Source organism: Triturus cristatus, chromosome 4_2 (assembly GCF_964204655.1).
Source record: "Triturus cristatus chromosome 4_2, aTriCri1.1, whole genome shotgun sequence".
Lineage (NCBI taxonomy): Eukaryota > Metazoa > Chordata > Amphibia > Caudata > Salamandridae > Triturus > Triturus cristatus.
This window is the reverse complement of record NC_140586.1, coordinates 762258949-762284179: the sequence shown is the minus strand read 5'-3', so window position 1 is coordinate 762284179 and position 25231 is coordinate 762258949. Positions and strand designations below refer to the sequence as shown.

General features: G+C 49.2%; 1 protein-coding gene across 2 annotated transcripts in view; it reads right to left on the bottom strand.

The window, feature by feature from the left end:
- Window positions 1-25231, bottom strand: part of LOC146835003 (spermatogenesis-associated protein 6-like) — a 352234-nt gene that overhangs the window by 69685 nt on the left and 257318 nt on the right. For both annotated transcript variants that reach the window (XM_085602664.1, XM_085602665.1), the window contains exon 7: window positions 6581-6680. In XM_085602664.1, coding sequence (XP_085458790.1) covers window positions 6581-6680 — 100 coding nt within the window. The remainder of the gene's footprint in view (window positions 1-6580; window positions 6681-25231) is intronic.

Sequence of the window (25231 nt, the reverse complement as noted above, 5' to 3'; positions counted from 1 at the left end):
TCCGCAGGCTGCGGGGATGTTCCAGCCTGCCCTTTCCTCTGGACTGTGAAATGTTTCAGTGGTAGAGAAAACTGGTCCAGATTGAAGCTTCCCTCACCAACAAACACCACTGCTCTCCTCCTTGTTGCAACAGGAAATAGACAACGTGAGTTCCCTTATACGATGTCAAATTTCATAGCAATTTGCCTACATCGCACTGTGGTAACGGTGCATTTGGGATAAATCAGGAAGAGCTATGGTTTAGGTAGAATGGCAAAGTGGATCTAATCACCCTTTTACAATCCCTAAAAGTTAAGACTATAAGAATATTACTTGTTTCTCCTACTGCAGAAAAGATGAGGGAAGAGGTCTGGAATCCCAGTGTCTGCTGAAACATTAAGTTGGTACCACAGGAAAGGACACCAACCTCCTGATTCATCAGCAGGTGATGTTGAGTTTCTGGTTCACACTGTTGCCCTCAACCTGTGGCTGATGCCTGAAATACGCTGGAAACAGACAACTGTGGCTGACCGAGGGGAATGTTTGCAACTCTGACCCTAAATTACTTTTAATCAGTGTCTGCATTTTGTGGTGATCCCACAGAAGCTGTGCCCAAGTCAACTCTGTTTGTTACAACCAGTCCTTAATTCTTCATAATGATCACTGAGGTAGAACTGCTCCTACAACTAAAAGAACGGCAAGTTATAATGTTACTGCCAGACAAACAAAACATTGAAAACCTACACTGAATAAACTAGAATACCCTGAGACAACCCTACAATAAACATACTGTTTTCTCAGACGGAGGAAGTGTAATGTCCTACGTGAAGTACACTGGCCTCAACAAAATGTATGTCCATTATTCTGTCCATGGAGCTTTTCTCAATACAATGTACCTACCCGCCCGATGGACCAGTATGAGCTCCAGCAAATCAGTCAAAGCACGACGCAATGAGGCAGGCAAACAGGAGCATTTGTCAACCTTGTACCACACCTCAGTCATCGAAAAGCATCTTCTCCAATCTGGAGATTTTGACTTCAGAATTTTTTTATTCACTTATTCAGTGTATAGAAACCACCGAAAGTTTGTTCGAATACAGCCTTGTGTCTCATCTTACTGCACAAGTCAATGCTCTACCTTGAAAACTAAGTATGAAGATAAAGTTAACTGCCCCATAATGTAAAGCCACCTGACTGCATGTTACTCACAGGTCAGCCTTAATCTGAGCATCAGGTCCTAGCCAACGTTCCACAATGGTACTTAGTCATTAGGTCTGGATTGACATCACAGCTGTCAAACAGATCTTTGGCTTACATTAGACTAACAGTGGGTTTTGGGTCGAACCATTGCCATTTTCAACAAGAAACTTTCGGTAAAGGGAATGAGACTACGTCAATCACAGATTTGGCTCAGTGAAGGGGAGTATTTCTCTCTCACCCGCTGCTACTGGATGTTAGGGAGTATCTTTTCACATCCAAAACCCTTGCTTAAATTGAACTGAAAAGGGGACTACCATAAAACGTTAGCCCTCTGTTTGCTACTGCTGGCTTCCTTCTGTACAACTGCTCTGATTCTCCTTATACTCCAAGTCCATCCCTGCACCTTGTCTTCCCTCTTAACCCTCCCGCCATCTTTCTTGTATGACTTCCTCTCTCCCTTACCCACAACTATATCGCATCACTCTCCTGCCCCTTCCTCAATAAACTCTGCACACCCACCAGACACTCTTGTATCTCCCTACAGTCACTCCCTCCTTCCTATGTGCACCCCTTCCTCCCCTGCTTGCCACACCCTTTTTTGCCCTGCTACTCTTCCCACCGAGAGTAGATGGAGCATTTTATTTTTCATTTAATTGAAAATAAAGGCGAGATATACTGAAGGCTCACAATCAATCAATGCATTTATAAAGCGCACTACTTACCCGTGAGGATCTCAAGGTGCTGGGGGTGGGGGGTGAGGGGGGGTGCTGCTACTGCTCGAAGAGCCAGGTCTTGAGGATTCTTCTGAAGGCGAGCAGGTCCTGGGTCTGCCGCAGGTGGGTGGGGAGGGTGTTCCATGTCTTGGCGGCGAGGAAGGAGAAGGATCTTCCGCCGGCGGTCGTTCGTTGAATGCGGGGGACAGCGGCGAGGGCGAGGCTGGCAGAGCGGAGCTGGGGGTGTAGAAGCTGAGTCGGCCGTTGAGGTAGGCTGGTCCGGTGTTGTGGAGGGCTTTTTGTTTGTGGGTGAGTAGCTTGAAGGTGGTCCTCTTTTCGACGGGGAGCCAGTGTAGGTTTCTCAGGTGGGGGGTGATGTGGCTGCGGCGAGGGACGTTGAGGACCAGCCGGGCGGAGGCGTTTTGAATGCGTTGCAGTCGTCGTAGGTGTTTGGCTTGGATACCTGCGTAGAGTGCGTTGCCGTAGTATAGCCTGCTGCTGACGAGGGCCTGGGTCACTGTTCTTCTTGTTTCGGTGGGGATCCACTTGTAGATCCTGCTACAACACCCTCCGCATGCTCCGCAGGAGGAAGTGACGGCATTGACCTGCTTCGACATGGAGAGGGAGGAGTTGAGGATGAAACCCAGGTTGCGTGCGTGGTCGGTGGGTGTCGGTGTTGTTCCTAGCATGGTCGGTCACCAGGAGTCGTCCCAAGCTGAGGGGGTGGAGCCGAGGATGAGGACCTCCGTCTTGTCCGAGTTCAGCTTCAGTCGGCTGTTCCTCATCCAATCTGCGACGGCCTTCATTCCCTCATTGAGGTTGGTTTTGGCGGTGTGTGGGTCCCCGGTGAGGGAGAGGATTAGCTGGGTGTCGTCAGCGTAGGAGATGATGTTGAGATCGTGCTGGCAGGCAACGTGGGCAAGGGGGGGTCATGTAGATGTTGAACAGCGTCGGGCTGAGGGAAGAGCCCTGTGGTACGCCACAGATGATGTGGGTGGCTTTGGAGCGGAAGGGGGGGGGGGAGACGGACGCTCTGGGTTCTGCCGGAGTGCGAAGAAGTGGTCCAGTCCAGAGCTTTCTTTTGGATTCTGGCTTCTTGGAGGCGTGTCTTTAGTGTGCGGTAGCAGACCGAGTCAAAGGCGGCTGACAGGTCCAGGAGGATGAGGGCCGATGTTTTGCCGTTGTCCAGGTGGGCCCTTATGTCGTCTGTGGTGGCGATGAGGGCTGTCTCGGTGCTGTGGTTTCTTCGGAATCCGGACTGGGATGGGTCCAGGTTGTTGTTGTCTTCGAGGTATCGGGTCAGTTGTCTATTGACGATTTTCTCGATGACCTTCGCCGGGAACGGGAGCAGGGAGATGGGTCGGAAGTTCTTGAGGTCCGCCTTGGGTTTTTTGAGGAGGGCGTTGATCTCAGCGTGCCTCCAGCTTTCCGGGAATGTGGCTGTCTCAAAGGAGGTGTTGATCACTTTCCGAAGTTGGTGTGCGATGGCTGCGTCGGCTTTGTTGAATATGTGGTGAGGGCAGGGGTCAGACGGTGATCCTGAGTGGATGGAGTTCATTGTTTTGCGGGTTTCGTCGTCGTTGACGTTGGTCGAGGAGGTCTGGCTGTTGAGGCGGGTGGGGTTCGCAGGTGGTGTGGGGTCTGGAGTTGTCAGGCTGGTCGTTGTGTTGAGGCTGTTGTGGATGTCGGCGATATTGCGGTGGAAGAAGGTGGCCAGCGAGTCGCACAGTTCCTGGGAGGGTGGGATGTCGTTGGCATTGGTGCTAGGGTTGGAGAGTTCCTTCACGATGCTGAAGAGCTCTTTGCTGTCGTGTGCGTTGTTGTCCAGGCGGGTTTTGAAGGAAGATTTCTTAGCGAGTCTAATGAGGTGGTGGTGTCTGCGGGTGGCGTTTTTGTGGGCTGTGTGGCTGTCCGGTGTTCGTACGTGGAGCCATTTCTTCTTCAGTTTCCGGCAGGTGCGTTTGGAGGTCTGGAGTTCTTCGGTGAACCAGGTAGCTTTCTTGCTGGTGCGGCTGTCTGCGGGTTTCTTGAGCGGGGCGAGGGTGTTGGCGCAGTCGTCGATCCAATGTCTGAAGTTGCGGGCTGCGGCATCTGGGTCGGTGGGTTCGGTGGGTGGGTTTAGGGCGAGGGTGACTTTGCTCCAGCAGCGACAGGGCAGCTGTTGGGCGCGGTGGTGCGTTGTGGCCTTCTTGTAGGTGAAGTGGATGCAGCGTGGTCGGTCCAGTGAAGTTCGGTGGTGTTGTTGAAGGAGACGTGGTTGCTAGCGGAGAAGAGGGGGTCGAGAGTGTGGCCGGTGGCGTGGGTAGGGTCAGTGACGAGCTGTCTGAGGCCGAGGTTGGCGAGGTTCTCGATCAGGGTGGCATCGTTGTTGTTCTCGAGGTGGAAGTTCAGGTCTCCGAGGAGGATGTAGTCCGTGGAGGCAAGTGCGTGGGTGCTGACAAGGTCGGCGATGGTGTAGCTGAACTGTGGCCAGGGTCTGGGGGGTCTGTAGACGAGGGTTCCCCTGAGGGTGGTGTTGGGGTCAGTGTGTATTCGGAAGTGCAGGTGTTCGGCGGTGCTGAGGGTGTCGTCTGAGTGGGTGGAGACCTTGAGGGTGGACTTGTGGAAGATGGCGATTCCTCCTCCAACTCCATTGGTGCGGTCTCTGCGGGCGATATTGTAGCCATCCGGGGTGGCAATGGCGATGTCGGGAGCTGAGGAGTCGTTCCACCAGGTCTCGGTCAGGAAGGCGACGTCTGGGACGCAGGTGTTGAGCAGGTCCCAAAGCTCGACAGCATGTTTGCGGGCAGAGCGGGTGTTGAGGAGTAAGCAGCGGAGGTGGTTGGGTACGGTCCTAGGTGGTCTGTCGCAGGTGAAGCTGCAGGTGCGGCAGGAGAAGGGTCTGTGGGTGCGTTTCGGGGCGGCCTGGAAGCAGCTGTGGTCTCGGCCGGTGTTGAGTGCGTGGAGGGTGCTGGCGTTGTATCGGAGTCTAGCATCGTGGCGTTTACGGGGGCCAGGGGTTCTGGCGCTGGGCGCGGTCCAGGAGTGGACGGGCGCAGACGGGCTGGCCTCTTGTGCGCCTAAGGCGCGCCAGCGGCGCGCCTGTCATAAGTAGGGAGGTGGGAGGGAGAAGTAGCTGGGAGGAGGGTGGGAACAAGCGAATGGGAGCGGGGGGCGGGGCCGCAGTGGCGGGAGAAGGGACGGCGGAAGGGGGCCGAGGACAAACGAGGGCACAGAAAGGAAACAAGCAGTGAAATAAACAAGCAGTGTGAAATACAAAATACAATTACAATTACAGTTCAGGCAAAAACAGAACCTGCAGTGACACAGCAGCATAGGGGGGCCTTGAACACTCTACAGCAGTGGCACGGGGACGGGCGCAGACAGGTGGAGCTGCGCGGCGTGGGGAGCGACCTGCCTGAAACCAGGGTCAAGGGTCGCTCTCACTGCCACGCAGTGGCCGCCATAAGTGGGGAGGTGGGAGGGAGGAGTAGCTGGGAGGAGGGTGGGAACAAGCGAATGGGAGCGGGGGCAGGGCCGCAGGGGATGCAGCGGCGGGAAACGGCGAGGGAACAGAAGGCAATGGGGCGGGGCCGCAGGGGAGGCAGCGGTGGGAGAAGGGACGGCGAAAGGGGGCCGAGGACAAACAAGGGCACAGAAAGGAAACAAGCAGTGAAATAAACAAGCAGTGTGAAATACAAAATACAATTACAATTACAGTTCAGGCAAAAACAGAACCTGCAGTGACACAGCATCCCAGGGGGGCCTTGAACACTCTACAGCAGCGGCACGGGGACGGGCGCAGTCAGGTGGAGCTGCGCGGCGTGCGGCGCGACCTGCCTGAAACCAGGGTCAAGGGTCGCTCACATGTCTTCAATAGTTCCTCTTTTTGTTTCTTTGTCAAAGAAGGACGGGTGGAAAGGGAATCTTCACTATAGTCCTTCCTTTGTATTTGATGGAAATTAAAGGGGCACTATAATTAAGGCCCCCATGTCCTGTGAACTTTATTTGACATAGAAATAAAACCAGGATGATATTAAAGGCAAGAGAGACTTCAAAAGTGACCGCCTTTCATTTCTTTGTATGCCCTACATGGGTTTTAATGCCCCTTAGCCTACGAGGAGGACCCACTAATAAGATAGGTGAGCAGAGACGAGAGGCAGAAAGGTTTTGGAAAGTTGAAGAGTAGAGAGATGGATGAAGGGGTGATGGCTTGGAAAGGAATTCATAACATGAATAAGAAGTGTGATTTTGAAAAGAGAGAAGGAATTGCCATTTTCACCACCTACCTTAAAGAATTCCTTCCTAACAATATTTATACCTACAGACGTCAAATAGTGGCATTATCTCACTCCCTGGTGGTCACTTTACTGAAATAACAATATCTTAGCAAAACTTGGAGAGGGTGCATGTGTTTTTGAGGCAGAGGGACAGACACGTTACCCCATCTTCTCACGAAGGCCATTGCTAACTTGTTTCCGCGTCCTTAGCTCATATTTGACACTGCTCAAAGGGCAGTTTCAGGCAAGAGGCAAATGACTGAGAAGCTTGTAGTCATTGTACCTAATGAAAAAGCCCGGAGAAAACAGTATAAGGAAGACATTTTTCAAGCATTAGGAGGTGAAATACATATCTTGGAGACGATACATGGTTCGATATTATTCCTTCATTTAGGAAAATCACGTTCAACTTTTCATGCAGGAACTTACAAATGTTAGCCTCTGTCGCGCTCCATGTGTCCTTAAGATCTTCTTTACTCTTGCATGTATTTCCTCCCAGCTTGCTGACATACTCAAGTCAGGGTGAAATCTAGAATCAACAAAGAAACAATATATTTTTAAGTTTTTCTAAATATGCAAATATGTTCATTTACTTTGGACGCTATTATTTACCTACCACCACTCTGCTATATTTGAATATATTTGTTGTATTTTGGCTCCCAATCTCAAAAGTGAAGCTTTCATGTGGTACTCCTGGCTTGAGCGTGAGATGTCAATGAGTAGTAATAAATGGGGGTGAAATCAGAGGATAATGATGGAAGCCAGGCACTGGAAGTGTGGCAGCTAGCTTGTAGCAGAATGTTTAACAGTGTTTGAAGGTGAATAGGAATAGTTGGTGGAATCCTGTTCATCTCAACACGGGGCTGCGCAGTCACCACATCACTAAGCATGTCCTGAAGTAACAAACATAAATCTCCTAAATAATCAACCTCTTAGCTTTGTTCCAAGCAATCCTCAATACCTTTGCTTTCCAAAGACCCCTAACTTAAAATATTCAACCAAACAAAACATGAGGAAATACAAAAATATTCTTTCTCACGTCATAACATTTTTAAACTCTGACAAAAATCCCATGTACCTCACAGTTTGTGCCCAAACAATCACCCTTCAGATTCATTTTTAATTTAATTACACAAAGGACACTAGAATATTTCAGCTCAGAAAGTCATACTATCCCTACACTGCCGTTAAGTGTCTGCACTCTATTGGTTTTCGCCTCACACTCAGCTTTACAACACTGCTTAGTAATGACCTGCTTCCTACCCAGAACAGAAGACTGGCACTCCATTATGCCCATTAGAGGCGGCATCCCACTGCTGTCCACAGAAATGATAGGAATTATTTTTTTTAAAAGCCCGAGAAAATACATCCCCTTTGAAAGTTGCAAAATCTCTGCAGGCTTCGAAATATCCATGCACCATTTCTGCAACCCAAAGACAATTTCCATCTCTTTTAATTAATCTTCATTTGTCTCTATAGCAAGGGTGTCTATGTGGTCTCTTTTTTTCCCTAAATGCTGCCCAAACACTCCAAACATTACATGGAGCAAGGCGAGGCGCAGCAATATTCTCCGCAGTATCCTCTATCAGGCCAGGTCCTGTAAAGTCTTACAAATGTGCTGAACACTTGTTAATCCTTTTGTAACCACTCTGCAAACGCGGCTTCTGGTGCACTGCTAGTGGAGTGATGAGGTCCTCTTGTGTCCTGAGGACCTCTGAACACAAGTGGACTTCATCCTCCGAGCAGCAGTGCGCCAGAAGCTGCGTTTGCAGCGTGGTGTAAAAAGGGGCGTGATCTAGGAAAACCTCTCTGCAACGCAGCTCTGTGGCGCTTACTGGAGGTACCTAGTGGGCTACTTGGCCACCAGGGACCTTCAAAATTCAAGGGGACTTAATAGGGATGTTATAGTTAGACATTAGCATTTAAAAAACCTTAGAAATTCACTGAAAAAACAAAAGGATTGAGCACATTATAATTAGAAATCTCGTTGAAAAAACCATTGAAATTCACTGAAAAAACCACAGGTTTCAAGGACGTTATAGTTAGAAATTAGCATTTAAAAAACCTATGAAATTCACTGAAAAAACCATAGGTTTGAGGGATGTTATAGTTAGAAATTAGCATTTAAAGAACCTTAGAAATTCACTGAGAAAACCACAAGTTTCTGGGACGTTATATTTAGTTGGACATTTCACTCGTACAAAACTAGAGAAATTCAGCCGCTATAGTTAGTAGAGCTAACTATAACTCGCGCCCCCGCAATGCACTGCTGATGACGTCACATTTTACATCACTCATGACAAGGTCAGTGACATCACTGATGACATCTCAAATGACATCACTGATGAAATCATCCATGTGATAATCTGATGCACTTCCTCACAGCCTAATAAAACCTTTTATACACCCACTCTAAAATACAGACTACCAATATTGAAAGCATAGACAGACCAATAGCAGTTAGTACAAACCCACTCAGTGATTCAAAAGTCAACACACACACATATCCACTCATTCACCCATACAGTAACTCATACATGCAGTCACTCATCAATACAACACTATCATATGCACTCATACACCTATACATACACTCACACACTACCACTCGTCCAAAGACTTACTCACACACCTACTCGATCATGCAAAGAATCAATCACACCCATTTACTCACTTATACAGTTGTACACAGACCACCTCACTTATTTATACAAATACTAACACATATGTTAGAAGGCGACCTCAGAGGGGCCCGGAGGGGGCCCTGACTGTCCTGAGACCAACCCTCGAGGTATCGTAGCCGGGCACTGGCGGGAGACTCCTCAGGGGAGGAATCTCGTATCTAGGATCGTACACTCGGCACCACACGACAAAGAGACACCACACCGAGAGTTCTTAAGATCAAATCTTTATCAGGTCGGAGTGGTAAGATCTTTATGATCGGCAAGGCAATATATATACAAGTAGAGCGCGGGCTCACAAAGTCTTGGAGGGGGGTTAGGAGGTAGCGGGACAGTCTTTGGGGGAATGGATCAAATGCAGGAGCGTATCCGGCGCACAGCTCACAATCCTCGAGCTGGGGGATGCGCTTGTCGTCGTGGGGTCCGGCGGGACCAAGGGAGTCTGGGGGCACTGCGAGATACTCAGCAGGCTCGAGTACAAGTTCGGAGGTCTTACGATCTTCAGGGAGCCGCGAGTCACTCAGCAGGGCTCAAGCACAAGTTCGGAGGTCTTACGATCTTCAGGGAGCCGCGAGTCACTCAGCAGGGCTCAAGCACAAGTTCGGAGGTCTTACGATTTTCAGGGAGCCGCGAGTCACTCAGCAGGGCTCAAGCACAAGTTCGGAGGTCTTACGATCTTCAGGGAGCCGCGAGTCACTCAGCAGGGCTCAAGCACAAGTTCGGAGGTCTTACGATCTTCAGGGAGCCGCGAGTCACTCAGCAGGGCTCAGGTGTTTCCAAGGCGAATCTGCCGGACAGTCCCAGGGCACCCCTTGTTATAGGGCGACTCCTCTTTGATGTCCGGAGTCTGTGCAGGCAGGGGTCTTGTCACCTGGGGGTCGCTTGTTGGGGGTTTCCTGCCATTGTCCTTTGATCCTTTCAGGGCCGGGTCGGGAGGAGCCCCAGACACCCAGCAGGCGTGGAGCCAGCCCTCGGGGACGCCGGCGGGTCGATCGAAACCCACCTTCCCAGGGAAGTGCAGAGGTGTGATGGAAACTGCTCCTCCCTTTCTCATCCCAAGGGGAGCGCGATGTCCTCCAACCGGAGTGGCGCCTGTAGGCTAGGGTAGCGCTGGGGCCGGGCGGCCATCTTGGTGCATGAAGTGGGCACGCGGGCCCGGGGTGGCCGAAGGGGGAAGGCCTACGGACGGGGGAAGTCCGGGTCGGGTGTGTGTGTTCTGGTGGGAAGGATCGGCCAGGCCAGGGGCTCGGGGCTGGTGTGAGGTGCAGGGGTCAGGTCTGACTATGTTACGAGGGCCGGGTCTAACACGCGTCCCCCCCAGCTGAAAGCCGGAGAGAACTACCCATCTTCTTGGGGGTTCTCTTCGCTGAGGCGGAAGAATCGGGAGAGGCCATCGGCGTTGGCGTGGTCCGTACCAGGGCGATGTTCCACGGTGAAATCCATCCCCTGGAGGGAGATTGACCACCGCAGAAGCTTGGGGTTTTCTCCTCGCATCTGCATGAGCCATCGCAAGGGGCGATGGTCGGTCTGGACCCTGAAATGGGTGCCGAACAGGTAAGGGCGTAGTTTCTTGAGGGCCCAGACTACTGCGAACGCCTCGCGCTCGATGGTACTCCATCTCTGTTCCCGGGGCAACAGCCGTCGGCTGAGGAAGGCCACGGGCTGGTCCAGACCCTGGTCATTTACTTGGGAGAGGACGGCCCCGATGCCATGCTCGGAGGCATCAGTTTGTACCACAAACTCTTTGGAGTAGTCGGGGGCCTGGAGGACGGGGGCCGTACACATGGCGGTTTTCAGGGCATTGAACGCCTCTTGGCAGGCAGGGGACCACTGTACCTTCTTGGGCTGCTTCTTGGACGTGAGCCCCGTGAGGGGACCGACCAGGCTGCCGTAATTCCGGATGAATCTCCGATAGTAGCCCGTGAGGCCCAGAAAGGCTCGGACCTCTGTTTGGGTAGTGGGAGGTTCCCAGGCTAGGATGGCGTCGATTTTGGGCTGTAGAGGGGCGACCTGCCCGCTTCCGACCTGGTGCCCCAGGTAGGTTACCGAACCTTGCCCAATCTGGCATTTGCTGGCTTTCACGGTGAGGCCCGCCTGGCGTAGGGCGGTTAGCACCCTCCGGAGGTGTTGGAGGTGCTCGCTCCATTCGGAATTAAAAACTGCGATATCGTCGAGATATGCAGCGCTGAATTTTTCCAGCCCGGCCAGGACTCTATTTACCAGTCGCTGGAAGGTGGCCGGGGCATTTTTCATCCCGAAGGGCATTACGCGAAAGCGATAGTGCCCATCCGGGGTGGAGAAGGCGGACCGCTCCTTAGCTCCCTCTGTGAGCGCAATTTGCCAGTAGCCGCAGGTTAGATCGAAGGTGCTGAGGAACCGTGCAGCTCCGAGCCGGTCAATGAATGGGGTGGGCATCGGCTCGGGTGACCTCATTGAGCCCCCGGTAGTCCACGCAAAAGCGGAGTTCCGGGGCGACCCCGGGGGCGGCTGCTTTTGGGACCAGGACCACGGGGCTGGCCCAGGGGCTGTCTGAGGGTTCGATCACGCCTAGGGTCAACATTTTCGAGACTTCGGCTTGGATACAGGACCGGACCCGATCAGGGACTCGGTAGGCTCGGTGTCTCACTGGTGGGCTGTCCCCGGTATCCACATCATGGACACACCAGTCGGTGACCTTGGGGACCAGGGAGAAAAGGTCCGGAAACTGCCCTAGGAGCTGGCGGCAATCCTCACGTTGCTGGGGAGTGAGAGACGGGGAGAGGTTCACTCCTTCTACGGAGCCGTCCTTCTCCTTGGTGCATAGAAGATCAGGGAGAGGATCCGACTCTTCTTCGGACCCGTCGTCAGTGGCCAGTAGGAGGCTCAGCTCTGTCCGCACAAAGTGGGGCTTGAGGCGGTTCACGTGGAGGACCCGGAGGGGGTCCCGGGGTGACTGGACGTCTACCAAGTACGTGACCGGGCTCTTTCGCTCAACTACTTTGAAGGGCCCGGTCCATTTATCCTGGAGAGCGCAGGGTTTCACGGGGGCCATGACCCACACCAGCTGGCCCGGCTGAAACTCGACTAGCGCGGCATTCTGGTCGTACCAGCGCTTCATCTCCTCCTGACTCGCCTCCAGATTGGCCTCTGCCATTTCCCGGAACCTCCTAGTCTGATTGCGGAGGGTCAGGACGTAACGGAACACGTCTCGGGGGGTGCCTCGGGGCGCCGCCTCCCACTCTTCTTTGACCAGGCTGAGGGGCCCCCTGACGGGGTGCCCGTAGAGTAGCTCGAAGGGGCTGAAACCCAAGGATTTCTGGGGAACTTCTCGGTATGCGAATAGGAGGCAGGGGAGCAGGAGGTCCCACTTACGCCGGAGGGGCTCTTCCAGGCCCGCGATCATCCCCTTCAGAGTCCGGTTAAACCGCTCTACCAGGCCGTTTCCTTGGGGGTGGTACGGGGTGGTTAACTTGTAGGACACCCCGCACTGTTGCCATAAGGACCTCATGTATCGGGAGATAAAGTTGGTACCGCGATCGCGCACGACATCGCGGGGAAAACCCATGCGGGAGAAGATCCCCATCAGCGCCCGGCCCACCACGGGGGCCGTGACGGTGCGCAGGGGGAAGGCCTCAGGGTAACGAGTGGCATGGTCCACCAGGACGAGGATGAACCGGTGCCCCTGGGAAGTTGGGGGGTCCAGAGGTCCTACAATGTCGATCCCGACCCGCTCAAAAGGGGTACTGACGACAGGGAAGGGCTGGAGGGGAGCCTTGCGCTTCCCTCCACTCTTCCCACTGGCCTGGCACGTGGGACAGGACTTGCAGTGGGCTTCTACATCCGCTTTCATTCGGGGCCAGTAGAAGTGAGTCACGAGGCGACTGTATGTTTTGTCCTGACCCAAGTGGCCTGCGAGGGGGACGTCGTGGGCCAAGCCCAGGAGGAGGTCTCGGAAGCGTAGTGGTACCACCAGCACTCGGCCGGACCCTAGCTCCACCGACTTCTGTTCGCTGTACAGAAGGTCATTCTCCCAATAGACCCGGTGCGTCCCCGTCTGGTCGCCTGCGGCCTGGGCCTCTGCCTGTTGCCGGGGCCCGACCAGGGAGGGACAGGTAGCCTGCTCTCGGCAGAACTCCTCTCGGGAGGGGCCCCCTTCGTGGCGCCACTATGCTAATTCAGGCAGATCGCCTAACTCGGTGTCTGGGGTGGAGTCGGAAGGCGGCGGTTCGTCACTGGCGAGCGACTCTTCCGGTGGGGGGTTGTGGGGGCCCTCGGCCAGGACCATCCCATCTTCAGGGGTCGGGGCGTCGTCGACGTCCCTCAGGGGGGTCAGTCGAGCCACCATGGATCGAGTGGTGGCGCACACCCACTCAGGGAGGCCCATCATCCCTAGGTGGGTCTTGCGCTCAACTTGCCCCCAGGGGGAACTTTCCAGGTCGTTCCCCAGGAGACAGTCGACGGGCTGGGATGTTCTCACTGCGACCTTCAGTTTACCGACCACCCCTCCCCACTCGAAAGGCACCAGGGCTACCTTACATAGGCTTTCTGTGTTGTCGGCTGAAATGACCGGGCAAAATACGTTGGGGAGGACCTGGTCCTCGTGGACTAAATGGCTGAGGACACCGGTGATGCTGGCCCCGGTGTCACGGAGGGCTTCTACTTGGTGGCCATTGATCGTGACGAGCTGCCCATATTTCTTTGTGTTAGAGGGCAGGAGGCTCCCAGGGACCATCTCTCTATCTCCTAAGGACACTAGGGCCATAGCGGCGGGTTCCCACTCCTCGGCCTCCTCAACCTCCTCCCCCAGGGCTACATTGGCTATCTGTCTAGCGGGGGGTGCTGCCTGGTTGGTGCGTGGGGCCATGGGGCATTCAGGGTCGTTGGCGTAATGCCCGGGCTTCTGGCAACGGAAACAAGTGATGGTTACCCGGTGTCCCGTCTCAGGGGGGGGCCGGATACGGCTGGTGGGGTGCCGGGAAAGACGGAGGTTGGGACTTCGGGGGACTAGTCTGGGGGCTCTCTCTGCCCTCCCTGGTTTCCCCCCCCTCTCTGGCGGGGTGGTCCCTGACTGGCTCGGGGGTACTCTCCTACAGGGCCCCGGGAGACCCGGGTGTTGGTCCAGCGATCCGCCTCGACAGCCAGCTTTCTCGGGTCCATGAGCTTGCTGTCGAGCAGATGCAGGCGTAGTTCCACAAAGCAGTTGGCAGCCAGGTGTTCCCATAACATAAGGTCAGTTAGGTCTTCCAGGGTGGTTACCTTGCTGCCCTTGATCCACCCATCGAAGGCACGGCTGAAGAAATTCACATATTCCACCCAGGTGGTACCCGGGATCTTCCGGCAGTCCCGGAACCGCTGGCGGTACATCTCCGGGGTGAGGCCGTACCTTGTGAGGAGGGCCGCTTTCATGTGTTCATATGAGGTCTGCATGGAGGTGGGTAGGTCGAGCAGGGTGTCTCTTCCTTCGCTCAGGAACCGTCCCCATAACCCAGCCCCCCAATCTTTCTGCGGGACCCGATGGGAGGTCATGGCGACCTCGTAGGCCCGAAACCACTGCTGAATGTCATCATTCTTGTAATATTCCTTGACCACATCCTTGGGGATGTGGACCTTCTGTTCCGTCGGGGCGGCCGCCTCTCGGTTCCCCGGGGGCCGCGCTTCTTCGCTTCTTGCTTTCAGTTCTATTTCCTTCAAACTGCGTTCATGTTCTAGTTGAAGTCTCCGTCCCTCGTGTTCTCGTTGGAGTTTCTTCTCTTCCAGTTCTCCTTGCACTTGCAACTGTTCTACTGCTAGCTTTTTCTCGGCTAATTTCAACTCGCCCTCAATTTTGAGTTTGGCTAATTCGAGCTCGTGATGGTGACTTTTTTCTCTGTCTGCGAGTTCCTCCGGGGATAGGACCCCGTCTGGTACGAAGCCTCGCACCTGGTTGCTGCTGCGTTCTCCTTGGGAGGGTCCTGCTTCGTTGTGGGGCTCCACCGCTCCTTCTGGGCGGGGGGCTCCCGAATCCACCCAAGCTTTCAGTGCCTTTTGCATATCTTCTTTGGTGTTGAGACCAGTGGTAGCGATTCTCAGTTCCTTACAGAATTGCTTTAGTTCCCGGTGAGTGTACTCTTCCAGCTGTTCCACCTGGAACACGGTACTGGCGTCGTCTTCTACGAGAACCACGGCATTTCCTTCTGCCATCTTTGTCGGTAGTGCGTCAGCCGTTCACGGTACGATCTATAGATTATGGGCCCGAATCCCACCGCTGCCACCAATGTTAGAAGGCGACCTCAGAGGGGCCCGGAGGGGGCCCTGACTGTCCTGAGACCAACCCTCGAGGTATCGTAGCCGGGCACTGGCGGGAGACTCCTCAGGGGAGGTATCTCGTATCTAGGATCGTACACTCGGCACCACACGACAAAGAGACACCACACCGAGAGTTCTTAAGATCAAATCTTTATCAGGTCGGAGTGGTAAGATCTTTATGATCAGCAAGGCAATATATATACAAGTAGAGCGCGGGCTCACAAAGTCTTGGAGGGGGGTTAGGAGGTAGCGGGACAGTCTTTGGGGGAATGGATCAAATGCAGGAGCGTATCCGGCGCACAGCTCACAATCCTCGAGCTGGGGGATGCGCTTGTCGTCGTGGGGTCCGGCGGGACCAAGGGAGTCTGGGGGCACTGCGAGATACTCAGCAGGCTCGAGTACAAGTTCGGAGGTCTTACGATCTTCAGGGAGCCGCGAGTCACTCAGCAGGGCTCAAGCACAAGTTCGGAGGTCTTACGATCTTCAGGGAGCCGCGAGTCACTCAGCAGGGCTCAAGCACAAGTTCGGAGGTCTTACGATTTTCAGGGAGCCGCGAGTCACTCAGCAGGGCTCAAGCACAAGTTCGGAGGTCTTACGATCTTCAGGGAGCCGCGAGTCACTCAGCAGGGCTCAAGCACAAGTTCGGAGGTCTTACGATCTTCAGGGAGCCGCGAGTCACTCAGCAGGGCTCAGGTGTTTCCAAGGCGAATCTGCTGGACAGTCCCAGGGCACCCCTTGTTATAGGGCGACTCCTCTTTGATGTCCGGAGTCTGTGCAGGCAGGGGTCTTGTCACCTGGGGGTCGCTTGTTGGGGGTTTCCTGCCATTGTCCTTTGATCCTTTCAGGGCCGGGTCGGGAGGAGCCCCAGACACCCAGCAGGTGTGGAGCCAGCCCTCGGGGAGGCCGGCGGGTCGATCGAAACCCACCTTCCCAGGGAAGCGCAGAGGTGTGATGGAAACTGCTCCTCCCTTTCTCATCCCAAGGAGAGCGCGATGTCCTCCAGCCGGAGTGGCGCCTGTAGGCTAGGGTCGCGCTGGGGCCAGGCGGCCATCTTGGTGCATGAAGTGGGCACGCGGGCCCGGGGTGGCCGAAGGGGGAAGGCCTGCGGACGGGGGAAGTCCGGGTTGGGTGTGTGTGTTCTGGTGGGAAGGATCGGCCAGGCCAGGGGCTCGGGGCTGGTGTGAGGTGCAGGGGTCAGGTCTGACTATGTTACGAGGGCCGGGTGTAACAACATACTTGCTCTCTTATACAATCACTGATACAAGCACACGCTCATCCATACAGCCACTCTCACAATCACTCACTCTCAGGTATAGTCATTTATATACTCCAACACTCACATACACTGCCATTCACAAATGTAGTTACTCACATATATATCACTGAGATATCCATTCACTCACCAACACACCCATACACACACTCACCAACCCATACAGCCCTTCACAGATGCACTCTTGATCCCATACACCCAGTGAATCACCCTCTCACACATCTATGCACAGAGTCACACACCCCCACCCACTCACAAAGACATACAGATACTCAGACAACCAATCAATAACCCAAATAGACAGTCATGTAGCTACTCACCAACCCATGCAACCGCTTATACACCAATTGACAGACTGATACAGACATTTACACAGTTTACTCAATAACCCAGGCAATCACTAAGGTATGCTTAATCAGTCACTTATACAATCAGTCACGCACCTACTAAATCATCCATTCAGACACTTATACACCCACTCATTCTTCAAAACACCTTGGTATGTATATATCTATATAAAACATATTTAAACTTTACAGAAACACACATTCACTGGATGATATCATCAGTGATGTCATTTGAGATGTCATCAGTGATGTCACTGACATGTCATGAGTGATGTAATATGTGACGTCATCAGAAGTGCATTGCGGGGGCGCTTGTTATAGTTAGCTCTACTAAGTATAACAGCCGAATTTCTCTGGTTTTTGTACGAATAAAACGTCCAACTAACTATAACGTCCCTGCAACCTACGTTTTTTTCCAGTGTATTTCTAAGGTTTTATAAATGCAAATTTCTAACAATAACATCCCTAAAAACTATAGTTTTTTCAGTGAATATATATATCATGTGATCAAGGGCCTTGGGGTTCGAAACGCGTCATGATGGCTGGTGTTGGAGGAGTTTATTAAAGACTTCCATTGATGCACTAAAAACGTGGTCCGTGCTCCTTAAAAAAAACAGCTGATGGGTATCGACCTCACGGTCTTTGTCAAAGCCTTGACACGGTCTTTGTCAAAGCCTTTGACAAAGACAGCGAGGTCAAAACAAGTCAGCCACTTAATAAAACTTTGGTGCATTATTTCTTTATATCTTTACCATTCATGCATTTACAATGAAATTCATGCTAAAGGCATGGGTGGTAAAGGTATATGCATTGTAGAATCATGTGTGGTAATGGTGCATATGTTGTAAGGATCGTGTTGTAATGGTTATGCGCGGTAACGGCTACATTGTAATGGCGGTTTCCCCTAAAGATTTACTAGGGTGCTTATAAAAAAACAGAAATCTCGTAAACCTAACTGGTTTCCAATTGTAAGCAAGTTGGGCTTCCGTGAACTAACAACGGTCCACACAACCATCCACCATACAGATTTTGTTTGAGGGAGATCTTAGCTGGGACAATGGGTAATGGGGTGGTGTCTGACATCACAGGCCAATAGACAGGTAGAGGGGCATATGGTTAAAAGGAAAGCAGGGGAATGCTGAAATTACCAGGTTTAAGCAGTGGAATGACCTACAAATACAGCTGTGGAAGGCAACATGTGTGGAGATGTTAAGAAAGAACCCAAAAACCCAATCTTGTGGCCTTATTATGAGTTCAGCGGTACGTGGACAGCTGTTTGGCAGTGGCAGTCAGACGACAGGGAGCTGTCTGCCGTATTAGGAATTGGGCAGATTGGCTTTGCAAAGACCACCACTGGACCGCTGGCACCACCAGCACACTTTTGGGGATGTGGTCCTGAGAAGGCCGCCTCTATTGCGGGCTACAGAGGCTCAACACCACCGTCTGTATTACGAGTTGACTTTCAGACGAGCCGACCGCGGTGGTTGGATTGCCACCTAAAGGTAGGTGGAAACGAAGGATTTGGGGTGCATGCTCACCTCTTTCCAGTTCCTCCCAGCAGATTTTGACATGATTTTCTTTCTCCAGGTCCCTCTGACACAGGAGCATTTTCACCCAGAGGAAAAAGACTGTGTCTTCGGCAAAATACAGGTAATTACTTTGGTGCCATGTACCCATTACCGGGACTGCCCACATATGGGTCAGACTCTGGCAATGGGTAGGTGGTATTTTTCCACATATATCGTGCATATGTGTGCATTCGACACACATGCAATCAGACTGTACACACTGGCATTGATATATATGGAAATACATTGGCCATCTTCGCAAGACTGCCGCAGCCACACTGCTGGCCCCTCTGGAAACTCCTAATACGGTGGTCGGAAGGTACCAGGCGCAGCAGTCTCCTAGAGGTCACGGACCTTCGGAGGTTGGACCGCCAAACTCGTAATAAGGCCTTTAGTCTGTGACCTAATGAACAGGGCTTTGCAGATTCGTGCAAGATGCCGCTTATAAACCTTGCTGACTTGACAATATCTTTCAGTGCTCAGACAGGTAGCATCATTTTCATAGTTCAGATGGTGTAGCAAAAGTTGTAGCCTCCATGTGCAGTGTTATGCTAGAATATCACAGTTTGCAGTGTTCAGGCAGCAATGCAAGACCGCACCAAAAGATTTTAAATCCCTAAGATTTGTTTTAAACTACCGGTGACAAAGGCCACCAGAAACATTTTCACATTTTTCCCATGAAACATTTTACAATGTTTGCATATAGAATAAAGTGAAATGAAAAAAAGACATTTTGGTAAGAAGACGGCACAAGTAGAACTATTCAAAATCAGTGCTTATTTGTATCCATTTTGCCTTGCTTTGTCCATGGGACAAATTTAAAATATATTTTTCTGCTACTGTGTGGGAAAACATTATAAAAGTTCTCACTGATTTAGATTTTATATCATGTTTACAGTACAGATTATTAAATTAAATTGTATTCTCAATTGTTTAACTTGAGGCCAAGTAGATCGAAGAGCAATAATATGAAACAGCTGGTTGGAAAAGACAGGTGATTGAACTAATTTTGACAGACTCTTTACTAGAAAGCATGCAAAAGTGAGAATCATTTTCGACGTACAATTTAAATGCAATATTACTAACATGACTGAATGAGGATATAGCATTAGTTAGTTGGGTAGAGATCATCATCCATTTTACACGGTCAGGGACTGAACATACAATACTTTAAGTTATGTTTATGCTAATTTTGGTATTTTATTCAACTCAAAATGCATCTGGAAGTATCTCTCCAGATGCTACTTCTAACAAAACCAGAACACTTCCTGCGTTTCAAATAGTTTTTTTGAATAAGTAGGAGGGAATAATACTACAAAGCACCATAGTTATTGGTAGTACACAACTGGGTATATTAAGCACATGCTGACCCAGCTTAGATAAAATAAGGACATACATATGGGCTTCAGAGAAAATGGCACATACTTTACGTAGGGAAGAGAGAGTGTGCATTACCCTTAACCATGAATACCATGATCAAGACATAGTAATAAACAACTAAAGAGATGTGAAGGAAAAGCAAACTAACAAATGTATGATAGGGAAGCGGTTTTTAAAGAATTATACATTGTTCAGTTTAAAAACAATTGGGAAGTGAGCACAGAATTTAGACATTTGAAAAGTTAAAACTAGAATTTGAAATACACAATTCACAAGCATTTGGATAATAGCAACTAAGACATACAATGTCCAAATACATACTCATAGACACTGAACTGATAGAAGGTTTCCCAGTAGAGGGTAGACGTTTTAAAGACAAAGTTCACATAAAGAAAATATCCATGATCTATAACACATTACAATACATACCCTATATACATGAAGGTAGGATGGGAATGAGGTATGTACCCATAGAAGGCTGTAGATTGGTAGGGCATATTGCAGCACCCAAGAGGCATCTCTAAAGAGTTTCATCTAGTTTAATTAAAGACACTGAACAGGATTCACTACTCTAGCTTGCTGGCTTTGGCCAAGATACAAACAACAAATGCAAATGTATACACTGTGTTTGGATACTAACCCCTTAAAACGTAATTGATCAGAAGAACTGAACTCACTAGCTCTGAAAGAATTAGTGCTATTTGTTGTAGATATTTTGCAGTCTGGGTTGTTTAATGAAATAGGCCTATATAAGTTACAAGTATGTGATCTTATCAGTTTTAGTAAATACAAAAATTAATCATTCAACAAAAGAATCAGAAAGACCCACATTATGTTGAAAGTGACCCACATTATGTTGAAAGTTACTAAATAATGACAGTAAGTAAAGACAAATCACTAGAGAAAAACTACATAAACATCTACTGGAACAACATCTAGTTCGGAGTCTTATCCAACTTAAATGAGATTCAATCATAAATTAAATTTCTCATTAACAACAGGAGTTTCAAATTCATTTTTACCTTCCGGAGAAGCAAATGACAGATCACACTGCGCTAGAGACCTATAATGTTATTCTGAAATGTTGTCAAGTTTACAAGAAAATTCTTGAATTTTGCCACTATTTCCTTAGAGGATCCAAACAGTATATGTTTGACTTCTGTCTTTTTTCATACATAATTGCATAACATTTTGGTAGACTCAACAGCATCAATGTAGTATTTTGCCTTTTCACTTGATAACTGATAGCCTGCTCTATTAAAAAAGAAAGTGTTACGTTTGTACCATAACATTTGAAATTCAAATCAATTAAGATTGGTATTGGAGGAAATGAATACTCTTCAAAACTTCCTATTTGCAAATCAGATATTTTAGAAATAAACTTATTTTCATGGATCATAATGAGAACTGTTTTGCTTTTAAGAGAAACTACACATAGAAAAAGAAAATATCCCAAAAACATGTAGGTACAAATAGATAATAGCAATAGTGATTCTCCTATGAAGAATATGACAATATGTTTAAACGTTTAAAAAATAGGTGTAGTAATTAATGGTTTCCATCATACTTGGGCCCAAAATGGGCTCCAGAGGAAAAACTCGGACCCCAATTTTAAGATGTATACAAACAATGATTTATTTTAGAATATAATACAGTACAGGTGCACTTATTTACAACACATGGTAGAACATCTAAAAAAAAAGTGGAAGGGAACATTTGATTAAAACAGAGTTTTTGAGTTGGATAACCCTGAGTTTGTTGACAATTTGATCATTTTGTCAAGCAAATGCGCAAGGCAGACAGCTAACTAGCGCACGCCGCCCCAATGGCGGTCGGACCGGTCCCCGGGGGAAAGGGGGAGGTGGGAGCACTCCCACCTCCCCCATTAGGCGTCCAATAGGTGGCATTCCTGCCGGACGTGAACCGGAAGCACGGGCATACAGCGTAGGGGGCCGGACGGTTTAGACCGGCCTGGCCTGTGCCCCCCCCCCCTTTTAAAAGGGGGTGTGAGGAGCAGAACAGTCTCTTGTTCTGCTCTCCCCACGGGCACAGCACCCGGGCCACCCGCAGCCCGTAATGTATTTTCCCCACCCACCATCCCCTAAGGCAGGCAATTTAATGGTGTTGGTCAGGAATGTATTTTGGTTTGTTCTATTAAAACATTTTTCCTTGCAGGTATGTCAGGAGATAGCAATAATGCAAACTTGATGATTGGGTACGTTTAATGGTGTTTATCAGCAATGTGTTTGTTTTGTTCTATTGATTTGATTACAGGTATCGCAGGAGTTGGGAGTAATGAAAATTTGATGATTTGGTACATTGTAAATGTGTTTGTCAGTAATGTATTTGCTTTGTTCGTTTACTTTTATTGAAGGTATCTCAGGAGATAGTTAAGGAAAATATGATGTTTCGGTGAATTGATAATAATAAAAGTGTCCTTATTTGTAAGCTTGTCAAGTACAGGATTGGTTAATACAGAGTTATGTGATTGAAATATAAAGTTCAAATAGATGTCAGTACATGTTATTTGATTTCACGTACTAATGTCGTATTTAGTTGTGTGTGTGTCTCCGGTCAGGCGGTAAGGTCATGATTGGTAAGCATAGTCTTCGGTCCTTAGCGGTCAGAACCATGTAACTCCAGGGGCAGTGACAGCCGGTAGGTAGGCTGTCGGGGTGCGGGGGCCGGGGGAGTCATTCTTTCCAGTGGGCCTGTGGCCACCCCCGCACGCGCATTAGGGCGCAAGTATGCAGGATTTCTGCAGCCCCCGTCATGGAGTTTAAGGCACAGGGCGCAGGGGGGGGGGCCCGGGGGAAAATATCCGTCCAATAAGCTGTACCCCCTGCCAGTCATTGACTTTGCCGTAAACTCTAGAGGGGACACGCAGAAAGTGAATATATGCATTGTTAGATTTACGGTAGGAGTGTCGTGTGTATTAGAGTTAAGGATAGCCATGTGACATCATTGGTCTAACAATGTATTTGGCCTTTCTGCGTAATTGTACATAAGGTTAATAAATAATGTTTTTTAATTTTGCAATAAATATGGCCGGGGGTTACACCCCCTAATCCAAAAAATTCAAACATTGGTGTGGTCTCAATACTTGCCTTAAAGGAGGGAGGGAGACCTCATCTGGACAAGGGCTGTGGGTATCAAAAGTTAAAGAAGGGACTTGGGGGAGTACCAGGCCATATGCACTGTATCAATATCACAATATAACCATTTCATAAGACTACCATTTGTGTAACAGTGTGAGAGAAAACTAGTTAAACATGCATGAAGAAGTGATATGCTGATACTTTGTATGTATTCAGCACTGATAAACACAAGTCGAAATTCTGAATGTAAATGGATGGTGACTTGGTGTCTCATACCATTTTTGTGGTTCCAAAAGAAAAATGAATATAGTTGTTCACGCAGTAAAGAGCTGATATGCTTTCCTTCTGACACAGAAAGGATATAACTTCAGACTGAAATAATAATAGACTTCACCAGATAATTCTGTGGACCGATCTGAAAGTGCTAGAGTGTGCATGGTGAAGGGTCATCAACTTCTACGCAGCAAAACTTTCAGTGTAGTTTGAAACATATGTGTAGTATCAAAATAGCAGAAAGCAATTCGCCAGTGAACAAATAAACTCAATCATGAAGCCACTTTATTCAAGATAGCTGGCATAGCTACTGGAACTCGTTGAGACTGCTTGCTCATTTGAGTAGCGTCATAAGCATATTAGTTCAAAAGCAAATTTAGGTGCAAAATCACTCTCGGTGCAATACTAAAACGGACTGTGATATCACATTTACGCGCAGAGAGAAAATATGATAATAAAAAGGGATTATTAGGTATAAAAGGCATGCATCAGTATGACATCACATTTGGATGACAGCAGGTGTGTGGAAACACCTTTAGGACTACTTATTGCATTTAGGAGGAAACACTTTTGTGCGACAAATCACATTTAATTGCAAAATAACATTATGTACCAAAGCACATTTAAGTGCAACAGCGTCGAAATACCCACAGGAACAAAATTCACATTTAGATGCAAAAATACATTTAGGTGCAAAATCATGCTTCAGCGAAAAGTCAAGTATAGGTGCAACATTGGTTTTAAGTGCTACATCACTTTAAGTTGCAACATCACTTGAAGGTGTAACTTCACCAGGCACCCATTTAAGAGCACAATTAACATTTGTGAGCAAAATCAGTTACATGAAAAATCACATAAAAAAAAATCCAACAATATGTTTGAACGATAATGAACAATGTACCGTCGACCCACAACACATACCCTTGCCTTAACATCTCCTTTCATGTCCAGCAACCACCATAGTAAAAGACCTCCTGTTTTAAAGAACCTCTGTACTGTCAGCTAGATCATGGGATTTCGTTGTACTTCTTCCACTGTCCCCAGACAACAGGGCAACCTCAGGCCTGTTATATTTCTTACTCAGTTAGTAAACAGTAATCCATCCCTCATAGCCACTTGGAGATTGGGGGGAGGACACCCTAGATGTCCAGTGGTCTGCTATGTCTCATCCAACAATTTCTGTCCTTTGTTCCCCTCCCATCCAGGAACAACTCTTGCAATTGCCAGTTTATGATTGCATGCTATCGTGAAGCCAAGTACCCTGTCTAAGTGACGAAATATTGATTTCCTATACCTTGGTATTATCCAGCACTCCCTGACCACAAGTAACAAGCATTAAAAATGCAACAGGTCTTGCCTTTTATTAAGTTAAAGCCATTTACTTTGCTATACAATACCATTAGCAAGCAAATGGCTTTAGCTTAATTAAAGGTGAGACCGATTGCATTCAATGCTTGTTGTTAGGCATGGGGAGATTAAGTGATTTGCCCAGAATCATAGGATGCTGAGCGTCATTGCTCAGACTCGAAGCCGGTTCCACCAGCTCTGAGGTCGACCGCTCAAGGTAGGGGGTGGTGTGTGTGTGTGTATATTCCATTTTTTTTTTTACCTAAGTAAATGTAAACGTGCAGGTGGATCAAAACATAAGACACTTATTATTACGAAAGTGCTCATAATACTCAAGAAAAATATGTTTTTTCCCCAATTTCACCTGGTTTGGAAAGCTTAAGATACACATCTATTGACTGTGCCATTTAGCTTTCAGGGATAAAGGCCACTCTCCATTTTTCTACAAATTAAAGTCACTTAAAAACACAATTGTTTCCATATTTTGGCTTTTTGGCAGTGTGTTTAACTGCAACTCCCCGCACCACGAGCCCCAGGGTACCATTGTAAGCACACAATATTTGTTACCAAATCGGGATAAAACGTGACAGTTGTGCTACAAAAAAGATTTTATACCGCAATTTCTTGGCGCTGTACATTTGGGCATATTATGTACCCTGTGCAGAGACATAGCAAGGGAAGTAACTACTTTCTTCAAAAACAAGTTTTGAAAGTTTCCTAAACTTCTGCACCCGTGATTCTCTACAAAGTTGCATCGATGAGGTGCTCCGAATTTTTGCTACTCTGAAAATAGTCTTTTAGTGTCTTGCTCTGGAATGCTATCGTTAAAAGTTATTTTAGGACAGCTAG